At 45.9% G+C, this 23,677-nt stretch overlaps 1 protein-coding gene across 1 annotated transcript in view; it reads right to left on the minus strand.

Annotated features, from left to right (window-relative positions):
- Window positions 1–9,898: 9,898 nt before the first annotated feature.
- The window catches only part of SEPTIN8 (septin 8), a 19,894-nt gene continuing 6,115 nt past the window's right edge, over window positions 9,899–23,677 (minus strand). Inside the window, exons 4-9 of the mRNA XM_042781368.1 lie at window positions 22,296–22,457; window positions 21,621–21,717; window positions 21,211–21,379; window positions 20,865–20,997; window positions 20,528–20,718; window positions 9,899–10,067 (exon numbers count right to left, since the gene is read on the minus strand). Coding sequence (XP_042637302.1) covers window positions 9,899–10,067; window positions 20,528–20,718; window positions 20,865–20,997; window positions 21,211–21,379; window positions 21,621–21,717; window positions 22,296–22,457 — 921 coding nt within the window. The remainder of the gene's footprint in view (window positions 10,068–20,527; window positions 20,719–20,864; window positions 20,998–21,210; window positions 21,380–21,620; window positions 21,718–22,295; window positions 22,458–23,677) is intronic.

Genomic DNA, 23,677 nt, shown 5'->3' on the forward strand with positions numbered 1-23,677 from the left:
AGGGATGGACACTGGGAGGAGGTAACTATGGGGAGGAAGTGGGAGGGGAGCTGCTGCATTGTAAATTTTGGTCAATGACATGAGACAAAGTATATGTGAATTGCTGTATGAAAAGTGAATTTACTCTGTAAATATTCACCCAAATCCTAATAATAAAAAAAAAAGAAGATGGAAAGAATACACAGAATCACTGTACCAAAAAGAATTAGTCAATGTTCAATCACTTCAGGAGGCAGCATATGGTCAAGGACCAATGGGTACCGAAGGAAGAAGTCCAAGCTGCAGTGAAGGAACTGGTGAAAAACAAGGGTCCAGGAATTGATGGAACACCTACTGAGATGTTTCAACAAACAGAGGCAGTCCTGGAGGCACTTACTTATTTATGCCAGGAAAGCTGGAAGACAACTATCTGGCCTACAGACTAGAAGAGACCGTATTTGTGCCAATTATAAAAATAGGTGATACAACAAAATGTGGAAATTATCAAACAATATCATTAATACCACAGGCAAATAAAATCTTGCTGAAGATAATTTAAAAACAGTTGCAGCAGCATATTGACAGGGAACTTTCAGAAATGCAAGCTGGATTCAGAAGAGGACATGGAATGAGGGATATCACTGGTGATGTCAGATGGAGCTTAGCTGAAAGCAAAGAATACCAGAAAATGTTTACTTGTATTTTATTGACTCTGCAAAGGCATTCGACTGTGTGGATCATAACAAATTATGAATAACACTTCCATTCTGTGAAGAATGGGAATTCCAAAACACTTAATTGTGCTCATGAGTAATCTGTACATAGACGAAGAGGTTTCCACTCAAACAGAACAATGGAATTGTTTAAAATCAGGAAGGGTGTGTATCAGGATTGTATCATTTCACCAAACTTATTCAATCTGTATGCTGAGCAAATAATCTGAAAAGCTGGACTATATAAAATAGAATATGGCATCAGGATTGGAGGAAGATTCATGAACAACCTGAGATATGCAGATGACACAACCTTGCTTCCTGAAAGTAAAGAGGACTTTGATGTAGATCAAAGAATACAGTTCTCAGTATGGATTATGCCTCAAAAGAAAAGAAAAATCCTCATAACTGGACCAATAAGCAACATCACGATAAATAGAGAAAAAGACTGAAATTACAAAGATGTCATTTTACTTGAATCCACCATCAACACTCATGGAAGCAGCAGTCAAGAAATCAGATATCATATTGCACTGGGCAATCTGCTGCAAAAGACCTCTTTAAAGTGTTGAAGAGCAAAGATGTCACTTTAAAGATTAAGGTGCGCCTGCCTAAGGCATTTGACTGCTAACCGGAAGGCTGGTGGTTCAAACCCACCAGCCACTCCTGGGAAGGCAGATTGGGCAATCTACTTTCATAGTGAAACCAACTCAGAGATCCAAAGAGGGGTCACTAAGAGTTGGGTCTGACTCCATGGTAGTGAGTTTGGTTCTTTTTTTATTTAAACTCAGGCTATAGTATTTTCAATCACCTTATATGCACGTGAAAGCTGGACAATGAATAAGTAAGACATAAGAATTGATGCCTTTGAATTGTGGTGTTGGCGAAGAATGGATTGGCAGAACAAACAAATCTATCCTGGAAAAAGTGCAGCTGGAATGCTCTTATAAGTGAGAATGGTCAGACTTCATCTCACCTTCTTTGGTCATGTGGTCAGAAGGAACTAGTCCCTGGAGAAGGATATCATGCTTGGTGAAGTGGAGGATCAGAGAAAGAGGGGAAGGCCCTCAACAAGATGGATTGACACAATGGCTGCAACAATGGGCTCAAGCATAGCAAGGATTGTGAGGATGGCACAGGACCGGGCAGTATTTCTTTCTGTTGTACTTAGGGTTGCTATGAGTTGGAATCGACTTGACAGCACCTATCAACATCTCTTTTTTGATACTCTCTATTTGATGAAATAGGAGCTCTGGTACCATAGTGCTTAAGGCACTTGACTGCTAACCAGAAGGCTGGCGGTTCAAACCCACCAGCCACTCCTCAGAAGGAAGGTTGGGCAATCTACTTCAGTAGTGATATCGCCTTGGAAACCCAAGGAGGGGTCGCTATGAGTCAGGTCTGACTCGATGGCACATAACAACAGCATTTAATGAGGTACTGTCATATCTTCATTTACTTCTTTAATCATTGTATCTTTTAGTTCTTTAGACATATTTAAAATAGGTGCTTTGATATCTTTGTGTACTAAGTCCAAATTTGGGCATTTTCAAGGGCAGTAGCTGTTGTCTGCCTTTTTTTTTTTTTTTTTTTTTAAACTGTTTATGGGGCTCTCTTTCTTGTTTCTTTACATGTGTAATGATTTCTTTTTCTGAAAACTTGACATTTTAGATAATATATTTAGCAACTCTGCATTCTGGTCACTCACTCTGGGGCTTGTTTTCATTGTTGTTTGTTTGTTCATTTTTTAATAATAACTTGTTTATAATAACTTTGTTTATAATAACTTGGCTGGACTATTTTCCACAACAGTGTGTAGCCTGTGATTCACTCCTCAAAGGCACAACCTTGGGCACACAGACACCCTGTGATGACAGTGGTTTTAGCATACTTGTATTTAACTTTCTCTTTCCTTAATTTCTCTTTTAAACTGTGTGACTCTGTTGGTATCACAGACTGCTGGTATCCAGTATTTAGCCTCTTCTGTGTAGTCTGATTGCACTATTGTTTTTGACAATAAACTTGTCTGGTATGATTCAGTTAAGTCCAAGACCTTTTGCAGGGGTAGTCTTTGAGGCCAGTCTTGGAGACTTGTTCCAATTCTGTTATGGACTGAATTGTGTCCCCCCAAAATATGTTATAAATTCTAACCTCTATGCCTCTGCCTCTATGCCAAACATCACACACAAAGAAAGTAAAAGGTCATTAAAAAGACAGGAAGAGCACTGAAAAAAAATAAACTAACAAATAAATAAATAAAAGATAATAAAAATAAATAAAAAGACAGGAAAGGAAGAGAAAAACAAAATGGATGTCAGAAGAGACTCTGAAACTTGCTCTCAAATAGAGAGTAAGAGTAGTTAAAGCAAAGGGAAGAAATGATGACATAAAAGAGCTGAAGAGAAGATTTCAAAGGGCGGCTCAAGAAGACAAAGTAAAGTATTATGATGAAATGTGCAAAGACCTGGAATTAGAAAACCAAAAGGGAAGAACACGTTGGGCATTTCTCAAGCTGAAAGAACTGAAGAATAAATTCAAGCCTCAAGTTGCCATTTTGAAGGATTCTGTGGGCAAAATATTGAACGATGCAGGAGGCATCAAAAGAAAATGGAGGGAACACAGAGTATACCAAAAAGAATTGGTCTACATTCAACCATTTCAGGAGGTAGCATATGATCAAGAACCAATGATATTGAAGGAAGAAGTCCAAGCAGCACTGAAGGAATTGGCAACAACAACAACAAAAAGGCTCCAGGAATTGACAAAATACCCATTGAGATGTTTTAACAAACAGATGCAATGCTGGTGGTTCTTACTCGTTTATGTCAGAAAATTTGAAAGACAGCTACCAGGCCAACTGACCAGAAAAGATTCATATTTGTGCCAATTACAAAGAACGGTGATCCAACAGAATATGGAAATTATTGAACAATATCATTAATACCACATGCAAGCAAAATTTTACTGCAGATAATTCAAAAACAGTTGCAGCAATATATTGACAGGGAACTTCCAGAAATGTAAGCTGGATTCAGAAGAGTTGGAACAAGGGGTATCACTGCTGATGTCAGATGGATCTCAGCAAAAAACAAAAAATACCAGAAAGATGTCTACCTGAGTTTTATTGACTATACAAAGGTATTTGACTGTGTGGATCGTAACAATTAAGGATAACATTGCAAAGAATGGGAATTCCAAAACACTTAATTGTGCTCATGAGGAATCTGTACATAGACCAAGAGGCTGTTGTTCAAACAGGACAAGGGGATACTGCGTGATTTGAAATCAGGAAAGGTGTGTCAGAGTTGTATCCTTTTACCATAGTTATTCAATATGTATGCTCAGCAATTAATCCGAGAAGCTGGACTATATGAAGCAGAACATGGCAGTAGAAGTGGAGGAAGGCTCACGAACAACCTGCGATATGCAGATGACACAACTTTGTTTGCTGAAAGTTAGATGACTTGAAGCACTTACTGATGAAAATTAAAGACTACTGTCTTCAGTGTGGATTACACCGCAACATAAAGAAAACAAAAATCTTCACAACTGGACCAATAAGCAACATTATGATAAGTGAAGAAAAGATTGAAGTTGTCAAAGATTTCATTTTACTTGAATCCACAATCAACACTCATGGAAGCAATAGTCAAGAAACCAGACATTCTATTGCATTGAGCAAATCTGCTGCAAAAGACATCTTCAAAGTGTTGAAGAGCAAAGATGTCACTTTGAAGACTAAGGTGTGCCTAACCCAAGCCATGGTGTTTTCAATCACCTCATATGTATGTAAAAGCTGGATAATGAATAAGGAAGATCAAAAAAGTGTTGATGCCTTTGAATTGTGGTGTTGGACTGCCAGAAGAATGAACAAATCTGTTCTGGAACAATTGTAGCCAGAATGCTCCTTAGCAGTGATAACAGCCAGACTTATCTTCCTACTTTGACCATATTGTCAGAAAGGCCCATTCCCTGGAGAAGGATATCATGCTTGGTGAAAAGCAAATGTCAGCAAAAAGGGGGAAACCCTCAGCGAGATGGACACAGTGACTGCAAGGATGAGCTTAAGAATAGCAAGGATCGTGAGGATGGTGCAGGACCAGGCAGTTGTTTTTGTTCTATAGAATGTAGGGTTGCTATGAGTTGGAGCTTACTCAAAGTCACCTAACAAAAACAGGTTATGTTCTAGCACTTAGAACATAATAGGCCTTCAGTAAATAATTACTGAGTGGATAAATGCATAAATGAACTAACTACTTTATGTTATTTGTTGTTGTTGTTAAGTGCCGTTGAGTCGGCCCCGACTCATAGTGACCCCTCCTTGGGTTTCCGAGGCAGTATCGCTACGGAAGTAGGATTGCCCAACCTTCCTTCTGTGGAGTGGCTGGTGGGTTTGAACCACCAGGCTCCTGGTTATCAGTCAAGTGCTTTAGCCACTATGCTACCAGAGCTCCCACTTTATATCACCTCTTTTATAGAAGAGGAAACCGAAGCTCTGAGCTTAGTGGTGTCATTAGGATGTTGCACCAGGTAACATTGTCAGAGATGACACTAAAATGACGTAGGGCGCGGGGTCTGTGGCCATGCGTCCTTCCTCAAGGCCTGTGTCACCACCAGTCACCATACCCCAGGATGGGGACTCAGCACCAGGCGCAGTGCGCGAACTTCCAGTGCGGAACCAAACTGTTGTAGGTGGGGATGGGAGAGGGGGGAGAAGGGCTCCACATTACTAGGGCTTGCTACTTCCCGCGAGGTCCTAGGTTAGGCCGTCCACCCTCTCCTCTCCCGGGCGAGTGCGGAGCACGTGTGGGCCCCACGCGCCCTGGGTCAGCTCCCCTTCTGTGGTCGACAGATGGGACTAGTGCACGCGGGCCCGCCCCTTGGAGGCCCCAGCTGTAAGACTCCGGGAACCAGGTATAAAAGGGCAGTAAGCAGACCCACCCCGGTCAGTATCCCCTTCAAGTCAAGACTTTCAGCACGCGACTCCCGCCGGAGCCGCGGGCGTTGGTTATCACAGTCATCGTGCGTCGGGGCAAATCGGCTCTTTGCTTTCTTCTCCAGTTTTCCCCGCCGGCTCCGGGAAACGCGTCCCAAGGCAGGCTCCTGACGGCCTGCCAGCCCGGAGCGGAACCTATCCGCGCTGTCCCGGAGCAACCTCCGCGGCCGGTGGCTGGGGGCTGCGCCGCTTCCGCGGGTCGTAGGCCCCGCCTCCGACGCCGTTCAGGGTCCGCAGCCCATGGAGCGGTTATCCAGGCTGGAAATTCCACCAGGGCTGCAGGTGCTTCCTGGATGAGCGCTGGCCGTTGGCCATGAGGCGCACATGTGGCAAAGCGGCTAACTCCAGGTACCGCGCCCGGGGCTGGGTTCCCGGGAGCACTTACGGCCTCTCACGCTGACATGTTCCTGGAGGGAGGAACCTTCGCCAGTTGTGTCACTTGCACAAGGCAGGATTCACTTGCTTGTCTCCCTGAAAGGGCGCCTTGCTAGTAGGTGTTTCAGTAGAGGGCCTATTTGAGTGAGGAACTCTACTTAGAACGGAAAAAAGTTTGTAGGGGAGCTCTTGAATTGATGAGCCAATGGTCAGTGGAGAGGCACTTAATCCGACAGGGATTTAAGGGAAAGGCATTTCTCACAGCCTTCCTAGTCACCTCAAGCAGATGATCCGAGACGGCTTCCAGGAAGTCGTGCTGTGGCTCCTGAGGTTTGGGAATATCTTTGAGTCTCCCTGGCCGCTTATAAGCTGTCGCTCACCATCATCAGTTGCCGCCTGATTTCAGTGAAAGTGTGGAGACCTCTAGGGGATGGTGACAGATGGTGGGGTTCGAACTAACCTCTCTGCTCCCTACAGTAGCCTGAGAGATGAACGATTCCATAAGTTCACACCAAGGCTTATAATTTACCCCAAGTGGTAGGGCTGGGATTCAAACTCTTCTGTATCCTACTACCATGTTTGTCTAAATCAGTGTTTTGTGTTCCTCTGGGCTGGCCTTCTGGGGAGCATAAGAGGACCTCACTGGGAAAAGAACTATCTATATGATGTAGAATGTGCTTGTCTAGATCTGTCTAGGACCTCTGGTGGCATAATGCCTAAGACATTTGACTGCTAACCAGAAGGCGCAACCAACCACTCCTCGGAAGGAAGACTGGGCAATCTACTTCCATAGTGATACTGCCTCTGAAACCCAAGGAGGGGTCGCTATGAGTCGGATTCGACTCCACAGCAGTGAGGCAGTGAGTTTTGATTTTTTTTTTTTTTTGTTAAAGACCTGTCTATTGGGCAGGCCCTGAGGCCAGGATGAGACTGTGTGTTCCCTACCTACAGTCAGTCTTTTAACAAAAGAATACTGACTAGTCATCTGTGATTGTGAAATCAGGAGCATTTTCACTAATCAGATGTGAAAATGGCACTCTGTATTTTTGTGGAGAAGTAAAAATCAGTCTTAAAAAAAATTCATCTCAAAGACAAGACCATGGATGCTTTACAGTCTGCATCTGGCATTCATATTCTGCTCAAATTTGTTTGTTCCATACTGCAGATGAAAGAGAAGTACCCCCAGTGCATTACAATAACTTCCTTGTGATTTGCTGCAGAAGTTAAGAGGAGGAGGTATGCTTCCCTGGAAGTCCACTGTGGCTGTTTTGTTTTGTTTAACACTGGAACACTCAGGTTTCATGAAGAGTGTGTGCCCTTGTGAATAGTGGGCATCTTGGAAGTGTCACTCATTTCCTAAGATCTTGGCTATCTCTTCCTTAGATTTGTCAGACTCAGACTCCACAGATTCTGGCCCAGAATTCTCCTGACCCAGCAAACCCAGAGTCCTGACTTCCTGGCCAATGTAACTTGCCTCACTGATTGACGCCAGATGCCATCTCTCACTAGACAAGAGATATATGCTGTCAAGCTAGGAAAAGGCCTTCCAAACCATGTGACTTCATGTGAATCCCAATAAAATGCATGTAAGAAAACATCTGAGACATAAGGATTTGGCAGTGGTCCTCAGGGAGTCTGGGGTCCTCCTCTGAGAAGGGCAGAGGGCCATGTGTTGGTGGTGGAGGAGAAGCCCCAACGAGTGCTTCAGACTTGCTTGGATTTCATTGTAGCTTGTGTTCAAGAGAAGATCTTCACTAGTAACCTTCCTAGACCTCTCTGTTCCCTAACTCCTTTACGCACTTTGGGGATGGTAGAACCACTGCCATTTCCACAGGGTCTTCATGGCTGAATTCAGAAATCTGAGGGAGCAGGAAAAAGCCACTTGTGGGTATAGTTCCACACCTCCAATTAAAAAAAGAAAAGTTTTTAACCTCTATTTGTTAGAATATAATTTGTGCCCCCCTGCCAAAGTTGCTTTTGTCTAACTAAAAATCAAGTAAGTGAACCTTGGACAAGTATATCTGGAGGTTATATTAATAGTTAAGGTATCTAAAAAAAATTAAGTTTTTAATTCACTTGGTATTTGGATGTTGTTCTGTACACAAATTCCATTGGTCCTTCTGGGAGGAGGTCATACTTTTTCCAGAATGGAATTGCCTTCTGTCAAAGTTAAAGGGAATGTGTTTGCTGCTGTGGTTTTACCAGTAGGCCTGTCTGGTGGAGACCAAGAAGCTCAAAGGCATATTTTTTTTCTCTATGACAAGTAACCATGGTTGGGATTGGGAACAGGAATGGGCAGAGCCCACAGCTTCTGGAAAGGTTTGGGTGAGTTCTTGCAGCTGAGTAGGGGAGATGGCACAGCCCTAGCATCCAAAGGATCATTGGATGTGAAATGCCATGCAGCTGGTGATTGAGAACTGTTTACAGAGATGACAATATGGTGTTCATTGGTCATTGCCACTTCTACCTGGGGACTTGACAGATGGTCAAGATCATTCTTCTACATCTGATCTGCTGAAAGAAAGCATAAGTAGACATCGACTTTGTCCCAGACCAGAGTTGTGCCCCTTAGCTGAGATACTTTCATTTTCTGTGATAAGCTACTGCATGACAATACTGCTAGGGTCATGAGATGCCCAGTCCCCATGAGTAAGAAAACAAAAGGTACCATGACATGATTTAGGGCTTTGGCCTCTTTATTTTCTTTCTACAGTTATTTCCACGCATAAAAGACTTCATAAAGCACTATGGCTCTGGCTGTACCCCGAATGAGCTGCTGAAGATGGAGCTGGCTATTCTGGACAGACTGTACTAAGACCTCTATATTGGGACGCCGCTGGACTTCTTGACTGTAGTGAGTACGAGGAGTTTGCAGAGTCTACCCTAGACTCATTTGTGCCTTTGGAACAGCTGTTCACAATATAGGATGGCAAAGCACAGGCGTGCACATGTCCTTGCACATGCACCACAGTGAGGTAACCCACAAGGCTCATGACATACAGAAGAGTGAAAATGTATCTTAAATAGACCCAAATCCAACACAGTTCCACCAGACTCCCACCTGTAAAGGACATTAAATTAACTTTACAAAGGTTTTTAGACGGCACTATTATGGTTTCTTTTAAATACACACTGCAAAAATATTTCACTTTCCATTCTATGAATACTGTACATAAAAAGCTGTCTGCTTTTGCTACACTTTACACACATTCACTTAGCTGTCTTTATTCACCTACACACAATCCTTTTTAGGCTTTAGACCATATTGATCCGGCACTTAAAAAAATATCATACATTAGTTTTGTTTTTAGTTAGGGGAAGGATGGTCATCCTTAAGGATATGATTGTTAGTAAGGCAAAATTATGCAATGTGGAAATGTCATGGGTTTTTGTCTGTTATGAAGCATGAAGATTAAATCTCAAAGGGCTGTTTACCACTGTTGCCAAGTTACAGAGCTTCTTATGTCAAGCAGGTACAAGTAGCTTTTCTGCTGCCCTGATCTTGAATATTATGCTTCTATTTATTGGAAGTGAAACATTGTCATCTAGGTACTTTAGGCTCTTTGTCATAGAGCAGACTGTTTTTTCTCTCCAAGATTCAAGCTCAGCTTGGCTATAGAATGGACATTAAGCCTCAGGCCCCATGTCGGCCTCTGGATGGGAATGAAAAGGGTTGGGCAACATTTGATGCTCCTTGATGGAAATTTAAATTGTTTGCATTTTTGGTCACTGATATATGAAAGGTATGGGGTTTTCTGTTCTAACATTAAAAACCATGGTCCCAGTTCCACGCCCTGGTGGTACTGGGCTGGCCCCATGTGGTAGAGCTGCTGTCTCAGAGGAATCCTTCCCGCCACGTCGCGTCCCTGACCAGGCAGCTGCAGCACTGTATGGCGGGCCACCAGCTGCTGCAGTTCAAGGGCTCCACACTGGCCTTGGTCATCATCACCTTAGAGCTGGAGAGGCTCATGCCCGACTGGTGCACTCCTCCTACATCTGATCTGCTAAAGAAACACAGGTAGACATCAACTTTGCCCCAGACCAGGCTCTCAAGAGTTGTGCCCCCTTAACTGATACACTTTGACCCTCAAAGGGTACCTAGGTTCTTCTTGGCCCCCGTAGGCTCCAGAGATACTCTGGCTATGATGATCCTGGGAAGAGTCCAACTAACTCTTGACCATGCCCATCGGGCTTTGGATATGGGATACTTGTTCCCTTCATTAGACCAATGGTGGTGGCTTTCTATGATAGTGAAAGAAGCTTCGTGGTGGCTTTCTATGATAGTGAAAGAAGCTTCATTTCAGTGGCAGCTCTTGTAGTCAAGAGAATAGGGAAATATGTCTAGCTCAGGAGGAAGGAACACTGAGCTTAATATTGGGGACTGTGAATTCCATACCCCTCACCTTCCATATGAGGGTGTGGTGTCAGGCACTGGGGCACCATGAGGCAGGTTCTGGGTGTTAGAATCCTTAAGAATGGACAGGTTAAGATGGAACGCATCATTAGGCAGATGGCACTTTTACTGAGGTTGGAGATGGATGTCTCTGAGATGGTGCAGTTAATGCTTTTAAGTTGGATGTTGGTACCCTCCTGAAGTTGTGTCATGCTAGCATTTTGGCACTCAGCTGCCTATTCTTTAGACTGCACTGTGGTTCTGCTTCAAGACTGGTTGCTCTGTTTTAATTATAGATTGAGCAGTTCAGCCACTGTAAGAAATCTGCAAAGCAGCAGCTGAGAAGATTTTAGGCATCATCCCACAGAGACAACTTTCTGTTTCACCAGCCAGCCAGCTTCTCTGCTCAACCCCACTGTCCTCCAGAGCATATGGGTTTTCTCCTTGCTTAAGAACAACTAAGAAAATGCTCCTGGCAGAGTCCTTAGAAGAAAATTAGGGTAGAAGAAAGCAAACCAAGGTCACCACAGATAAGGGTGGTCCAAAGCCTCACAGACCACAACACTACATTGTTTTCTTTGGGCCTGAGAGCAGGAGAATGAATGCTCATACTGCAGATTGCTTTTCTTCCTTCTTCAGCAAGGCTTGGTATTGGCTGCTAAGAGAGCTGGAATATGAGGCCAGGAGAAGGTGAGCCTTACTCAGGGCTCAACAAAATTCCTCACAGCTGAACCAGTAAGCAACATCATGATAAACAAAAGATTGAAGTTGTCAAGGATTTCGTTTTACTTGGATCCATAATCAGTGCTCATGGAAGCAGCCGTCAAGAAACCAACTGATGTATTGCATTGGGCATATCTGCTGCCAACAACCTCTTTAGTGTTAAAAAGCAGATGTCGTTTTGACAACTAAGGTGCTCCTGACCCAAGCCATGGTATTTTCAATCACTTCATATGCATGTGAAAGCTAGACAATGAATAAGGAACACCAAAGAAGAATTGATGCATTTGAATTACGGCCTTGGTGAAGAATATTAAATATACCATGCCAGCAGAATGAACAAATCTGTATTGGAAGAAGTACAGCCAGACAGCTCCTTAGAATCAAGGATGGGCAGACTTTGTCTCTTGTACTTTGATCATGTGATCAGGAGGGATCAATCCCTGGAGGAGGACATCATGCTTGGTAAAGCAGAGGGTCAGAAAAAAGAGGAAAAACCATGAGACAGACTGACACAGTGGCTGCAACAGTGGGCTCAGACATGGCCACAATTGTGAGGATGGCACAGGACCAGGCAGTGTTTCATTCTGTTGTCCATAAGGTTGCTATGATCAGAACCAACTTGATGGCACCTCACAACATCATCATCATAAACATCACCACCACTTAGGGTTAAAGGGTCAGGACTGTTTTTGACTGACTAGTCCTTGCTGCTCTGGCCTCCAGAACTGGCCAGGTCCTTCTAGCATCCCAAGCTTATACCAGCCACATGTGCAGTCCATCATGTCCTAACTACCCTGCCGGCCACTCTGAAAATGGGATGATCTCGCCAGTTTCTCTTACCCTGACTTGGCTATAACTTATATCTTCCCTTCACAAGAACTGGATCATACAGTATTTTGTTTAATGTACAATAATTTGAGCAAGCTTCAAGCATATTTTTCCTTATAATGCTTAAGTAGCTTATTTGTTTAATTAGAGGACTGTTTATTCCAGTGAATAGGCATTATAAGGTAACACCTGTTGGGGGGTACCACTCTGAAAGCTTTTTGTTAGGATGAGTAGGAATTGAGATCAGGCTTGCTGCGTCCATGGTGCTGCAGGTGGAGGAGGTGACCAGCATGACTGAGGGGTGAGGGGGAAGGCCAGCTGCCCCTCTGAAGCTGGGATACTATAGAGCCATTCTCTAAGCAGTGGCATCCAGCTGGCGTCTTTGCCAGCTGGGGTATAAGCAGTACTGGGGGTATGAATGACTGTGCCACACGTTCAGAGGTGGCTTGTGAAGTCTTTGCATGGTAAGCACTTTTTTTGTGAATGTGCTAAGCATGAGGGAGTATGAGCTGCTGTTAGGTACAGAGTGGCCAAGGACCAGATAGACTGTAATAGTATCTGTACTATAGTGTCAGACACTTCTATACATCTTGACACAAATTTGGTTGTTATATAGTATTTGTAAAAATAAAAATTGCTTTCTGAATCTTACTTTACACTTTAGGCATGAAGTGCATTTGGACTTGCTACAGATACACTTGGAAGATCATCTCTTAGGTTACACCAATCACAGTCCTCTTGCCAGCACCCATTTTACACTGGAGGTGCTGAGGGGGCAGCATCCTGCTTGTGCCACAGCTCCCACGGTGGCCATGACTGCCCTCTGTCTCATCCCTTCCACTGTGAGTAGACAGATAGTGCATGGTCCAGGGGCTCATCCCAAGGTCCTGCACCAAAGTTTTGGACTTTGAGGAGCTGCTGGGAGGCATCTGGACCTCTTAACCAGGTAACTCTAGGTGTAAGCACAGCCTGTTCCCAAAGATGAATGACTCTCACACTCTTGGAGAAAAGAGATAAGACCTGTGAGCCCCAGGGACAGCCTGACATTGCTCTACCTATATGTAAACAATGTAGCTCGTCTCTTCGGAAGCTTCTTTATTGCCAGAGCATCAGCTGTGTTAAAAATACAAAGCCCTGTGTGCTGTTCAAGTTTGCCTTGCAGTCCCAGGACCCATGCTACCCTCTCTAACTGTACTTCTACCACTGATCCTTTCCTTTTTTGGCAGTTTTGGCATTTTTTTTTCCTGAGATTAGGAAGTCAGCACCCACCCTGGCTCAGACTAGGGGGCACTGTGGAGGAAAATATAGACACAGTCCACCTATAGAAGGGCAGACGTGTGAAGGACTGTGGCTGCAGAACAGGAGATGGGAAGAAAGCTCAGAGGCAGCTGCTATGGCAGCAGGAAAGGCAGATGGGCTGCAAAGGGAGGTACAGTGTCAGTGAGTGACCTGTCCAGATGGCTCTTTCCCCAAAAATGTGGGAGCAGAGTTGTATAATGTTCCTTCCACCAAGGAGGGCCTTCTCTCTTTGGCTTCCTGTAGTCTCTGTCCCTCAAAGTTTGGTAAAGACTTTGCTTCCTGCCTTCCGCAGAGGTGAGCTACACCTTTATTAGGGCCATCAGCACCCAACCTCAGATTGTGTGTTCTCATTTTTTGCTACCCCAGTGTCTGACCTACTGCCTAACAGAGAAAGGTCCTCAACAAATGAACCCATGAGCTTGTCACTTCCTTCAGCCACCAGTCTGCCCTTCCTCAATTTGCCCACCCACAAGGACCTCCCACCTCTACAAAACCATCTTGGATCCATCTGTCAGACTGCATACTTTAACACTATCCACATTGTCACTGCTCTTTCATCATCCCACTGGGATGCCAAGGGGCAGCTGTAGCTTAGAAATTACAGGTACAAACTTCCTAGGTTCAAATCCCAACCCCTCCAGTTACTAGCTATGTGACCTTGAGTAGTTACTTAACCTTTCTGTGCCTTAACCTAAAAAAATGGGAAGAATAATGGCACCTAATCTCAGGATTATTATGAGCAGTAGAGGAATTAGTGCATGTAATGCACTTTAGAGCAACGTCAAGCACATGATAAGTACTATAAGATTAGTTATTCTATGTCAAGCCTCTGAGATAAGGATGTTAAGTCCTCAAGGGCAGGGTGTGCCTTCTCTCTTGTCTACACAGCATCCAAAAAGAAAACCAAAAACCAAACTCCCTGCTGTAGAGTCAATCCGACTCATAGCAACCTCTCCTGGGGTTTCCGAGGCAGTATCACTATGGAAGTAGATTGCCCAGTCTTCCTTCCGAGGAGTGGCTGGCTGGTGGGTTTGAACCACCAACCTTCTGTTTAGCAGTCAAATGCCTTAGGCACTACACCACCCAGTCACCCAATAAAGGTAGGGAACACAAGTGGCATCTTCTCTTTCTTGTGACTCTTTCCTCCATCCCACACCCATCCAGTAGCCCCTCACGGATGCCCAGAGCAGAATTCATTAAGACATAATTTCTACAGAAGTTGATCTGATTAGCCCCCACAAAATTCACAGAAAAGACAAGCTGTATTTTATCACAGTTGTAGTGGATAAATAGGCTCAGGGACCTTGTTAAATCAGAAAAGCTACTGTCCAAAAAAGACACCACAAAAACTCAAAATAAATGCAAAATTTAATGGAAAAAAAATGAGTACAAAGTGAATGGAAAGGAACAAAAACAGTCAATGAATGAAGGAGTAAATGAATTAATGAATGAAGCAGTTTTAGAAAAGCATGTTAATAACTAGCAAGCCATGTTTCCTTCAGGCCTCTTATCCAGTACTATGAACCCCATTTAACAAGAAACCCATAACTATACACACACAAACATTTACGTGGTCAGTGTGTACAATTACAAACCACCTAGACTCAGGCTACCCATAACTAGGATCGCCATACATCCTGGTTTGCTTGGAAGGGTCCCAAGTTACACCCGATTTAATTAGTAATATTCACTCTTAAAAGTGTCTTAGTTACATGACAATAAGTTACATGATGATTCTACCCAAAACCAACATGGTTTGTGAAAGACATGACAGTAAATGCCAACATGATCCCACACAACAGCCCTAATAATGTCAACGGATGATACCAAAAGAGAAACCCAAATCCAAACCCACTGCTGTTAAGTCGATTCTGATTCATAGAGACCCTATAGGAAAGGTTAGAACTGTCCCATAGTGTTTCCAAGGCTGTAAATCTTTAGGAAGCAGACTGCCACATCTTTCCCATGGAGTGGCTGGTGGGTTCGAACCACCAACTTTTTGGTTAGCTGAGTGTGTAACCACTGTACTACCAGGGTTTCTTGAGAAAGAGAAAGAGGAGTAAATCAGACCCTGCAGACAGGGCTTCCATCCATTCCATAAGGGGTAGTTTGTTAAATAATGGCAAGCCTTAAGCTCACTTTATGCACCAAGATTAATTGGTCTCAGCTAAAGATGACAAAATTCCAAACACAAATAGCAGGGGAAGAGAGAAGTGCAGTGAGGCTAGTTAAAGCTGATGAAGCCCTTGGAGGGCAGCTAAGTCCCCAGAAAATGTTAGTCTGACAGGTCTCTTCAAAGATGCTGAGAAGGCTTAGGCCCACAGACAGGTAACCAGGCACAATTACTGCCTTCCAGGATGCCCTGGGTGGGGCCTGCAGGCGGCAGTGAACAAGCAGCAGAACCTGCCTACTCCAGAGCCAGCCCCTAGGTTGACCCATGATTGGTCCTCTTTTCTTATGTAACCAGTGGACATGCTGGTCATTGAGCCTCATCTGCAGAAATGTATCAGCTGAGAGAGGCTATCTGAAAGGTCACATTTTGACCCGAGTAAATACACTTGAAGACATACAATTATGCTAAAGGCAAGCCACTCACAGTTCATATCTGCTTTGCGTGTGTGCCGTCGAATCGATTCCAACTCATAGTGGCCCTACAGAACAGAGTAGAACAGCCCCATAGGGTTCCCTAGGCTATTGGTTTTATGGAAGCAGATTGCCCCATCTTCCTCCTGTGGAGTGGCTGGTGAGTTTGAACTGCTGAACTTTTGGTTAATAGCCGAGTACTTAACTGCTACCCTGCCAGGGCTCCTTAGATCTGCTGATTTACCTTTTCAGATCATGATACTGAGATACCTGTTTTCAGTCCTGACTGTGAAACTGATGAGGCTTAATTCTTGGGGTACTTCCAAGGCCCTGTACCTAATTTTATATTTATATGTTTTCCTTAAAGAAGGCGTCCCAAATTATACAAGCTTCCAGTCCTACAAAACCTGGATCTGTCCCTGGTTATGGCAAAACATTTGGCAAATTTTCACTTGACGCATTAACAGAACCTGCCCTGGTGTGCGGAGCCCCTCTTTCTGGCAGCACCTTGGTGGGCACACACAGCTCACCCCTCAGCCCCACTCTGAATGGGAGCCCATCTCAGAGGGGCAGGAGGAAGCCAGGACGTGGTCATGGAAATCAATACAGCAGGCCAAGGCAGCAAGGCGAAAACAGTGGTGGAGAGAAGACTGAGGGCATGAGAAAAGGAGCTACCGGTCCAATAATAATTTGGCACAGCTTCCTAAGGCTTCCAGTTAGGAAGCACACTAAACTGTGAACTTGAGGGTAGGAGTTGTGCGAGCCTCTGAGTAGCCCCCGTGTCCAGCACAGGGCTTCATGAACATTAAATGAATTCCTTCTTTCCTTCTATTCATTTTTCTCTTTCACTTTACCAGGTTTATTTTCAACCTTCATAATCCCAATAGCTGCCAAATCATCAAGAACATAAAAGAATCAGTGCTGCTAGTACTTTCTTAAAATGTTTCTGTTTAGAGTGCAGCTGAAGGGGAAAAGTGCTTTTGCTGGGGTTTGTTTTTTTTTTTTTTTTGCTTCAACTGTCCACATATACCAGATACCTTCAGATCTTTGCCCTATGACTCAGCCAGCAAAAAGGAAACAATGGCTGGGAATAAAAAAAAAACTTCTGAGGACTCATTGTACATGGAACAGGCAGAGTTGTGTTGGGGTCCTAATTGAAGTCAAACACTTAACACACAGACGTGGCATTGGTCCATGTTTACAGGTAGCACCTCTGGGCCACACAGACAATGGCTTTGGGCTGCTGTTCCATTTACATTCACAGTGAAACACTGGACATAATCTTATTCATAGTCCACTTTCATCCGTAAAGAAATTCCAAACACTGTCATTACAGGAAGTTTATTACCCACCTCTCCCTAGATAGGGGTACTTTGTACATAAGAAAGGTTTAGGGAAATGTTTAGTTTTTAAAAATCAGGGAAACTGTTACTTATGAAAATAATGGGAGAGGGTATTACTTGTCTTTATGCTGGTGCCAAAATATAAATTTAGGAGTGTTTAAAAAGTTATTGAAATTAAGCTCTAGGTTAGAAAAATTAAAACAAAGGGCAATTGGGTGAATTTTGCAGCGAGTATACCAGACCACCGGCTGCACATAGGGCACCTCATAAGTTGTCATCTTGACGCTGAACAATTAGGCCTGGCATCGCCGGCCGGGGCCTTCGCTAGAGAGGCACATGACTGCTCCGTCAAGGAATAGTGACACTGTAAATGGAAGACCAGCCACTGGCTCTGAAAAAAATAAACCTCGTCAGTTTTTGATTCCAGCATTCATGGCTTTTACGTGTTTGCATAGAGAGGGGTGGCCTGCCAGGCCCAAGGGCAGCCTGGGGCCGGGGCGGGGGTGGGGTAAAACAAGGCTGTAAACACTGGAGTCTGTACCAGCTCCCAGTCCATCCTCACACCATGTTATGGGTGAAGGGTCACAAGGTGTAACTCAAGCAACTTAACACATGAAAGTCTAAAGTCCGCTCTTGACATGTAAGTCTGTGCGTGCGTTAACTGAAAAATAAAAATAAAACAAACAAACAGAAAAACAGACACATTAAAAGATTCGCAGACCAAATTAAACAGAAGCAAAAGACAGCAAGGTGGACACTGGGAAAGGGCAGTCAGTTTGGCATTTGTGACGAGCAAACCAGAGAACTCGCTTCAGTTTGTGGCGTCCCAGGTCAAGATCTGGTTGGGAAGTAATTTTGCAAAAATGGATTAAAATTTGAAGAATAAGCACAGCCTATCAAAGCCATTCAACAAAATGGTCATGAAATGCACCCCCCATCCCCTGACCAGGGAAGGAGGAAGGGGTGCCCCCAGCCATCCTACCTATCCCACTCTTGGCCTCCACAAAGCCAGCCATGGAAAACAGGCCTCTTTTTCAGAGGCCAAACTGACTGAAGCTTTCTGCCATGTCCAGCAAACAGAAAAGATTTGTTTTCTAGGCCCAGGCCTGGAAAACATAACAAGGAGCCCAGGCCACATGGGAAAAGCAGGGAGACCAGACACCAGTGATAATAAGACCCCCAACCTGAGAGGTATGGCAGTACATCCCAGCAGGGCTAGTGGGGAACCTCTGGGCACTTGTGCCAGCTTGTACCCCATCCCCACTGTCCCTGACCTCACCCTTGGTCCTTGTCTTTGGTTTCTGAATGGTTTCTCCACAGCTTATTTCCTAGGAAACCCTCTTGTCTTTTCTTTAACAAGATGGCCTAAGCCAAACTGGCAGGGAACAGGGCAAGGTTGTTTTGGGTCACAGATTCCCATGTCCCCCATCTAAGGAGAAGACAGATTTCTGCACCTCCAGCCATAAAGATCCCAACTCACAGAGGCCCCATGCTCCCCAAGCCAAAAGCCAGACATGTGAGGAGGGTTGGAAATAAATGCAAAGCAGAGGGGAAATTCACATGGCTGAGAGGAGTATGGGGCTAGGGTTGTCCCTGGGGACTGGCATGGGCACATCTGTCCCAGCTATGCTAGCAGGTAGGGTAGGGGCTCAGGGCAGCTCAAGATCCAATGGTAGCAAGAGAAGGAAAATTATAGAAAGGAGAAGGGTCTGTCCCAGAGCAGAGGATAGGAATGATAATTTGCATCTAAATCCTAAATGCCAGATTCTGTCCCCTGGCCTTCCCCTGGGAAAAGTCCTTCAAGTTTCTTTCCCTTAGTCTGTGTCTGTATGCATGTATGTACTGAGTCTGTATATGCGATGAAAGACAGAATAAGTGAGACTGTGCGTGTGTGCTGTGTGTGCATATGTACAAGTTAAAGAATACATATATGGAGGGCAGGGGGGCTGATGGCAGAAGCAGCGGCCCAGGGCCACAGCAAGCTCTGTACTTTATGGCCCGAACCATAACGTTCCACTGCCACCAAGAAAGGAAGGGCCTGGACACAGACATTCCCAAGCATTCCAGGATTCCATGCCATCCAAGAGTGAGGGCCAGGATAGGTACCCCTGCTTAGTTCCTGGGTTGGCAAAGGAAGGAAGGCACCTGGTACAGGCCAGAGGCAGGGAAAAGCAGAGGTAGATGAGATCCTTACAGTGTCATGTGGTGTAGGACACCAAAGGAAGCAGGTAGGAAAGGGAGATTCCAGGAAGCCTGGGCATCTGGACTCCAGCTAAGCATGTGGAAAAAAAAAAAAAATTTACTGCCATCGAGTCGGATCTGACTCATAGCAACCCCTCTTTGGGTTTCCGAGGCAGTATCACTACGGAAGTAGATTGCCCAATCTTCCTTCCGAGGAGTGGCTGGTGGGTTTGAGCTGCCAGCCTTCTGGTTAGCAGTCAAGTGCCTTACTTGGGTACTACACCTCCAGAGCTCCCAAGGCTGTGGAAACAGGAGATTAAAAATGGCTAGGAGAAGTAACTCAGGGTTGCCCCCACCTGGTCAACAGATTGACTACACTAACTGAGGTCAGGAAGAGACTCCTTGCCATCCCCCATCCCCCAAGTCCACTTTCCAGAGAAATAATTCCAACTTCTACTTGAGGGGCAGCCCCCCTCCCTAGCAGGACCCACAGAGCCCCTACAGAGAGCTTCTGCCCTTCCTTCAGCCCTAAGCGCCTGTCAAGATAGCTGGGTAGTGATCATAGCATCCAGGAGTCAGCACTGGCTGAGCTCAAGTCTCCACTGTCCTCAGTTACCACCGGGCAGCCAAGCCATGTCAGCCCACACCCAGTGCCTCAGAGGCCGCAGGGGAGCATGTGTACAGCTGTCCAAGCAGGAACCACAGGAGCACTGGAATCTCACTCCCAGGTCCTGTCCCTCTCGTGGCCTGAAAGGCCTTCCCCTAGGCCTTACGGCCACAGCCTCTCCCTGCCTGTGAGATCCAGCCTTCACCACACTTCAGCAGACAATCCCTAGCAGCTGAGGGGGCTGCAGGAGAACAGATGGGTAAGAGACGGGGGGAGAGAGCAAGCAAGGCCACGTATGCAAAAGAGAACGTGGATATAAGAGGGAGAGATCCAGGTCCTGAGATGTCGAGACCACCAGTGAGAGAAAAAGAAAGGTGAGCAAGAAAGAGGTGGGAGGGCAAGTGAAAATGAGAGATATGATGACAAACAAGCAAGAACATGAGCAAGCGTAGGTGCAAAAGGGCAGGAGAGAAGGAGCAGGCACAGGGGAGGGAGCCCAGCACCTACTTCTTCTTGTCTTTGTCCTTCCTCAGAGGCTGCTGTGAGGTGGCATGAAAGGCCTGTAATTGCAGGGCCTCCACAGCAGCCTTCCTGCGGTTGAAGGCGTTGGTCTCGTCCTCCAGCTCCCGCCGCTTCTCCTCCACCTTGCGCTTCTCCTCCTGGTGGACCCGCTTCAGGTGCTCAAACTTCTCGTGGAGCTAGGAGTGGAAGTTGGGGAAGCCCAGACTTTGGTGTGGGCAGGGATGGAGCCCAGCTGTCCCCACTGCCTCCCAGCCAGGCCCTACTCTCCTTTCACCTGCTGCAACTTTTGTCTCCTCCCTACCACCCCAGGCCCTGCACAGACCTCCCTTTCCTTCTCCTTCAACTCCAGCTCTGTCTCCTTCACTTTGTTGACGAACATCTGCCTCATCTCTTCCTCCTTCCTCTGCAGCTCATTCTGGAACTCTTTCCTCTTGGCCTCATATGTCTCCTGTAGGCTGTGGGGACCCAGAGAAGAGAGGCCAAGGGTGTGGTTATGAGGGAAGGGGCAGGGGCAGATCCAGGGAAGCAGAAGCACAAGGGCCCTGGGGGTGGGAGGATGCTGGGGTATTGGCAGCCTCTCCTGCTCATCAGCCCCCAAAGACAGATGCCAGGGTGGCAAGTCTGGCTGTAGCCTTGGAGGTAGGCTCACTCCTTGTGCAGGTGGTCACCTGAAAGGCTGACTGTCACCATCACTGTCTTGGAAGCCCATCTCCTCCAATTTGCAGCGCCGATAGAGCTCATAATGCCGACTGTGGGTCTGCTCACGGAGGTCTTCCATGTTCACCCGGATCAGCATCTCCCGCAGCTTCACAAAATCGCAGTGATTCTCATTCTCCACTGAGAGCAGAGGGCATATGGGTGTCAGGCAGGCACATACATGGGCCCGGGAAGGGCAGGACCGAGGGCAGCAGCCAGGAAGCCATAGGTAAGACTCTACAGAATGAGGGGCAGGCACACAGGGAGGGTGGGGCCCAGGACAGGGTGCTGGAGGCAGGCTTGCAAAGGAGGGGAGCAAGGCAGGACAGGGAACTAAACTCAGGGCCCCCCGCTGGGTATATACTTGCCCTGCCACACTCACCCTGGACCACTCCCCAAGGGTACTGACGTGCTCGGACCAGCTTGTTCCCCACCTTCACCTCCTCAGTGCTGCCCACTACAGCAAAGGGCAGGTGTGCCTGGAAAGGGGCCCAAGAATTCATGAATACTAAGCTGACATACAGGTTAATGGACAGACTCCCCTCACTGCCCCTAGGCTTGGGAAGAGGCTGACCTGGGGCTGCCCAGACCTGAACAAAGGCCCCAAAGCCAGGTCCTCACTTCCTGGCTCAATTTTGGAGAAGTGTTTTGGAACCTCCAAACGGGAGTGGGCTGAACCCTCAACCTACCTTCCTGATGTTCTCCACTCTCTAGGCGTTCATTCAGCTCTTGAGTTCCTTGGGGGCATTAAAAGCTCCCTTGAAGGACCTGTGGGCCTGACTCCCTTCCCAGTTGCCAAACCCTGGCAGTATGCCTGCTTACTCCTACAGTTTCAAGTTCCCATCTGAGTCTAGACCTTGTGGAACTCAATCCATAGAAAGCTTCAGTGCAGGTCCAAAACCCAATTCTTCCCTTCCCTGGCCACACCCATTATCTGTCCTAGAGAGGCTAAGGCTGGAATTGTGGGAGGAACAAGAGTTTTTTGGGAATGTGTCTGAGATCTGTGCCAGCCCCAGTCATCTGGCTCTAGTGCCTTAAGGCCTTGCCCAGTGCTCACATTCATGACTGCATTTATCTCCGCAACAGCCTCATCATCAGTGGGAAATTGGTAGATCTGGACTCCATTGCTGACTAGCTCGCCCATGATCTTGATCTTGAATTTGTGGAGCTCACTCTTGGAGATGGTGTCAGCCTTGGCAATGATGGGAATAATGTTCACCTGCCAGGATCAGGGAGAGGGGGCAGCAGGTTAGTTAGGTATTTTGAGCAAAGGCTGTGTCTTGACCATGGACAGCGCTCCCAGGCACATCCCGGGGCAGAAAGGGAGGAAGCCAGAGAGATGGAGCTGCTGCCCTGGGTAGCTTTAGCCCTAACCCAGCTACCTGGCAGCCATCTAATGGGTTGTAACAATGAGCTGCAGTGCTTCCTACAGTCTTAGATTCCCCCAAACCACCCTGCCGGCCCAAAGTTAGTTTCATTGGGCAACCAAACTTCAACCCAGAGTACTCTGCAGGTCAACTGGTTGAGGGCCTGAGAGAGGCAGGGGGCTGAGCTCCCCACTAAGCAGGCAAGAAGACCCTATCAGAGGACTTCCAGTAAGATGGAGGAATAGGCAGACAAGCAACACAGACCCTCTTCAACAAAGAAAAGAAAAACCAATTGACAGAGATATAGAAGATAATCCTGGAGCCCTGAGCTTTGAAAGGAACTATACAGAAGTGGTTTAAGCATCAATTAGTGGAAAAACCTGAATGAAAACAGTGAGTACAGAAATGGTTGGAGCTGCAGACTGTCAGCTACTCTGACAGGACCAACAGCCTGAATATTTCCAAGTGGTGGTGGGGCTTGAGAATTAACCTAAAGATGAGCCCTGGTCACCAAGGGCTACAGGGACAACTGCGCTGGTGACGTATGACTAGGAAGGGAAACAGCAAGGAGGGAGACAACCTGAGCTGTTGACTTTCTGCTGTCCAGAGGGCGCAGCCTTTTTGATTGTTTATATGCGGCAGCCATTTTGGATATTTAAAGTGACTGAGGGCACAGCCATTTTGAATCTTTACAAGTGGCAACTATTTGGGATTTTAAAGTGATAGCATTCTCATCTGGATTCCAGGGACCTAGGAATAGGCTCTGTTTGTCAAGGTCAGCAAGGATATATGAGAGGCTAATAACAGGAAAGGAGACAGGTGGTGAGTGTATAAGTGCTGTCAACTGGTGAACAGAGGAGCACAATACCCTGCTTGCGTAGATAACATACAAAGAAAACAGAAATTGTGGGCAAGTCACTCCAACATACAATCACCAATTAAATATAAATACAAAAACATCACAATGCCTCAAAGACAACAGAGCATCACAGTCCACACAAAGAAGCAAGATAAAGCAGGAGAAACAAGAGACCAGGATACAGACCCAAAACACATCCCTGAGGAAGATGCA

This window comes from Orycteropus afer, unplaced genomic scaffold (assembly GCF_000298275.1).
Source record: "Orycteropus afer afer isolate SDZICR_OR568_19922 unplaced genomic scaffold, OryAfe1.0 scaffold00112, whole genome shotgun sequence".
Classification (NCBI taxonomy): Eukaryota; Metazoa; Chordata; class Mammalia; order Tubulidentata; family Orycteropodidae; genus Orycteropus; species Orycteropus afer.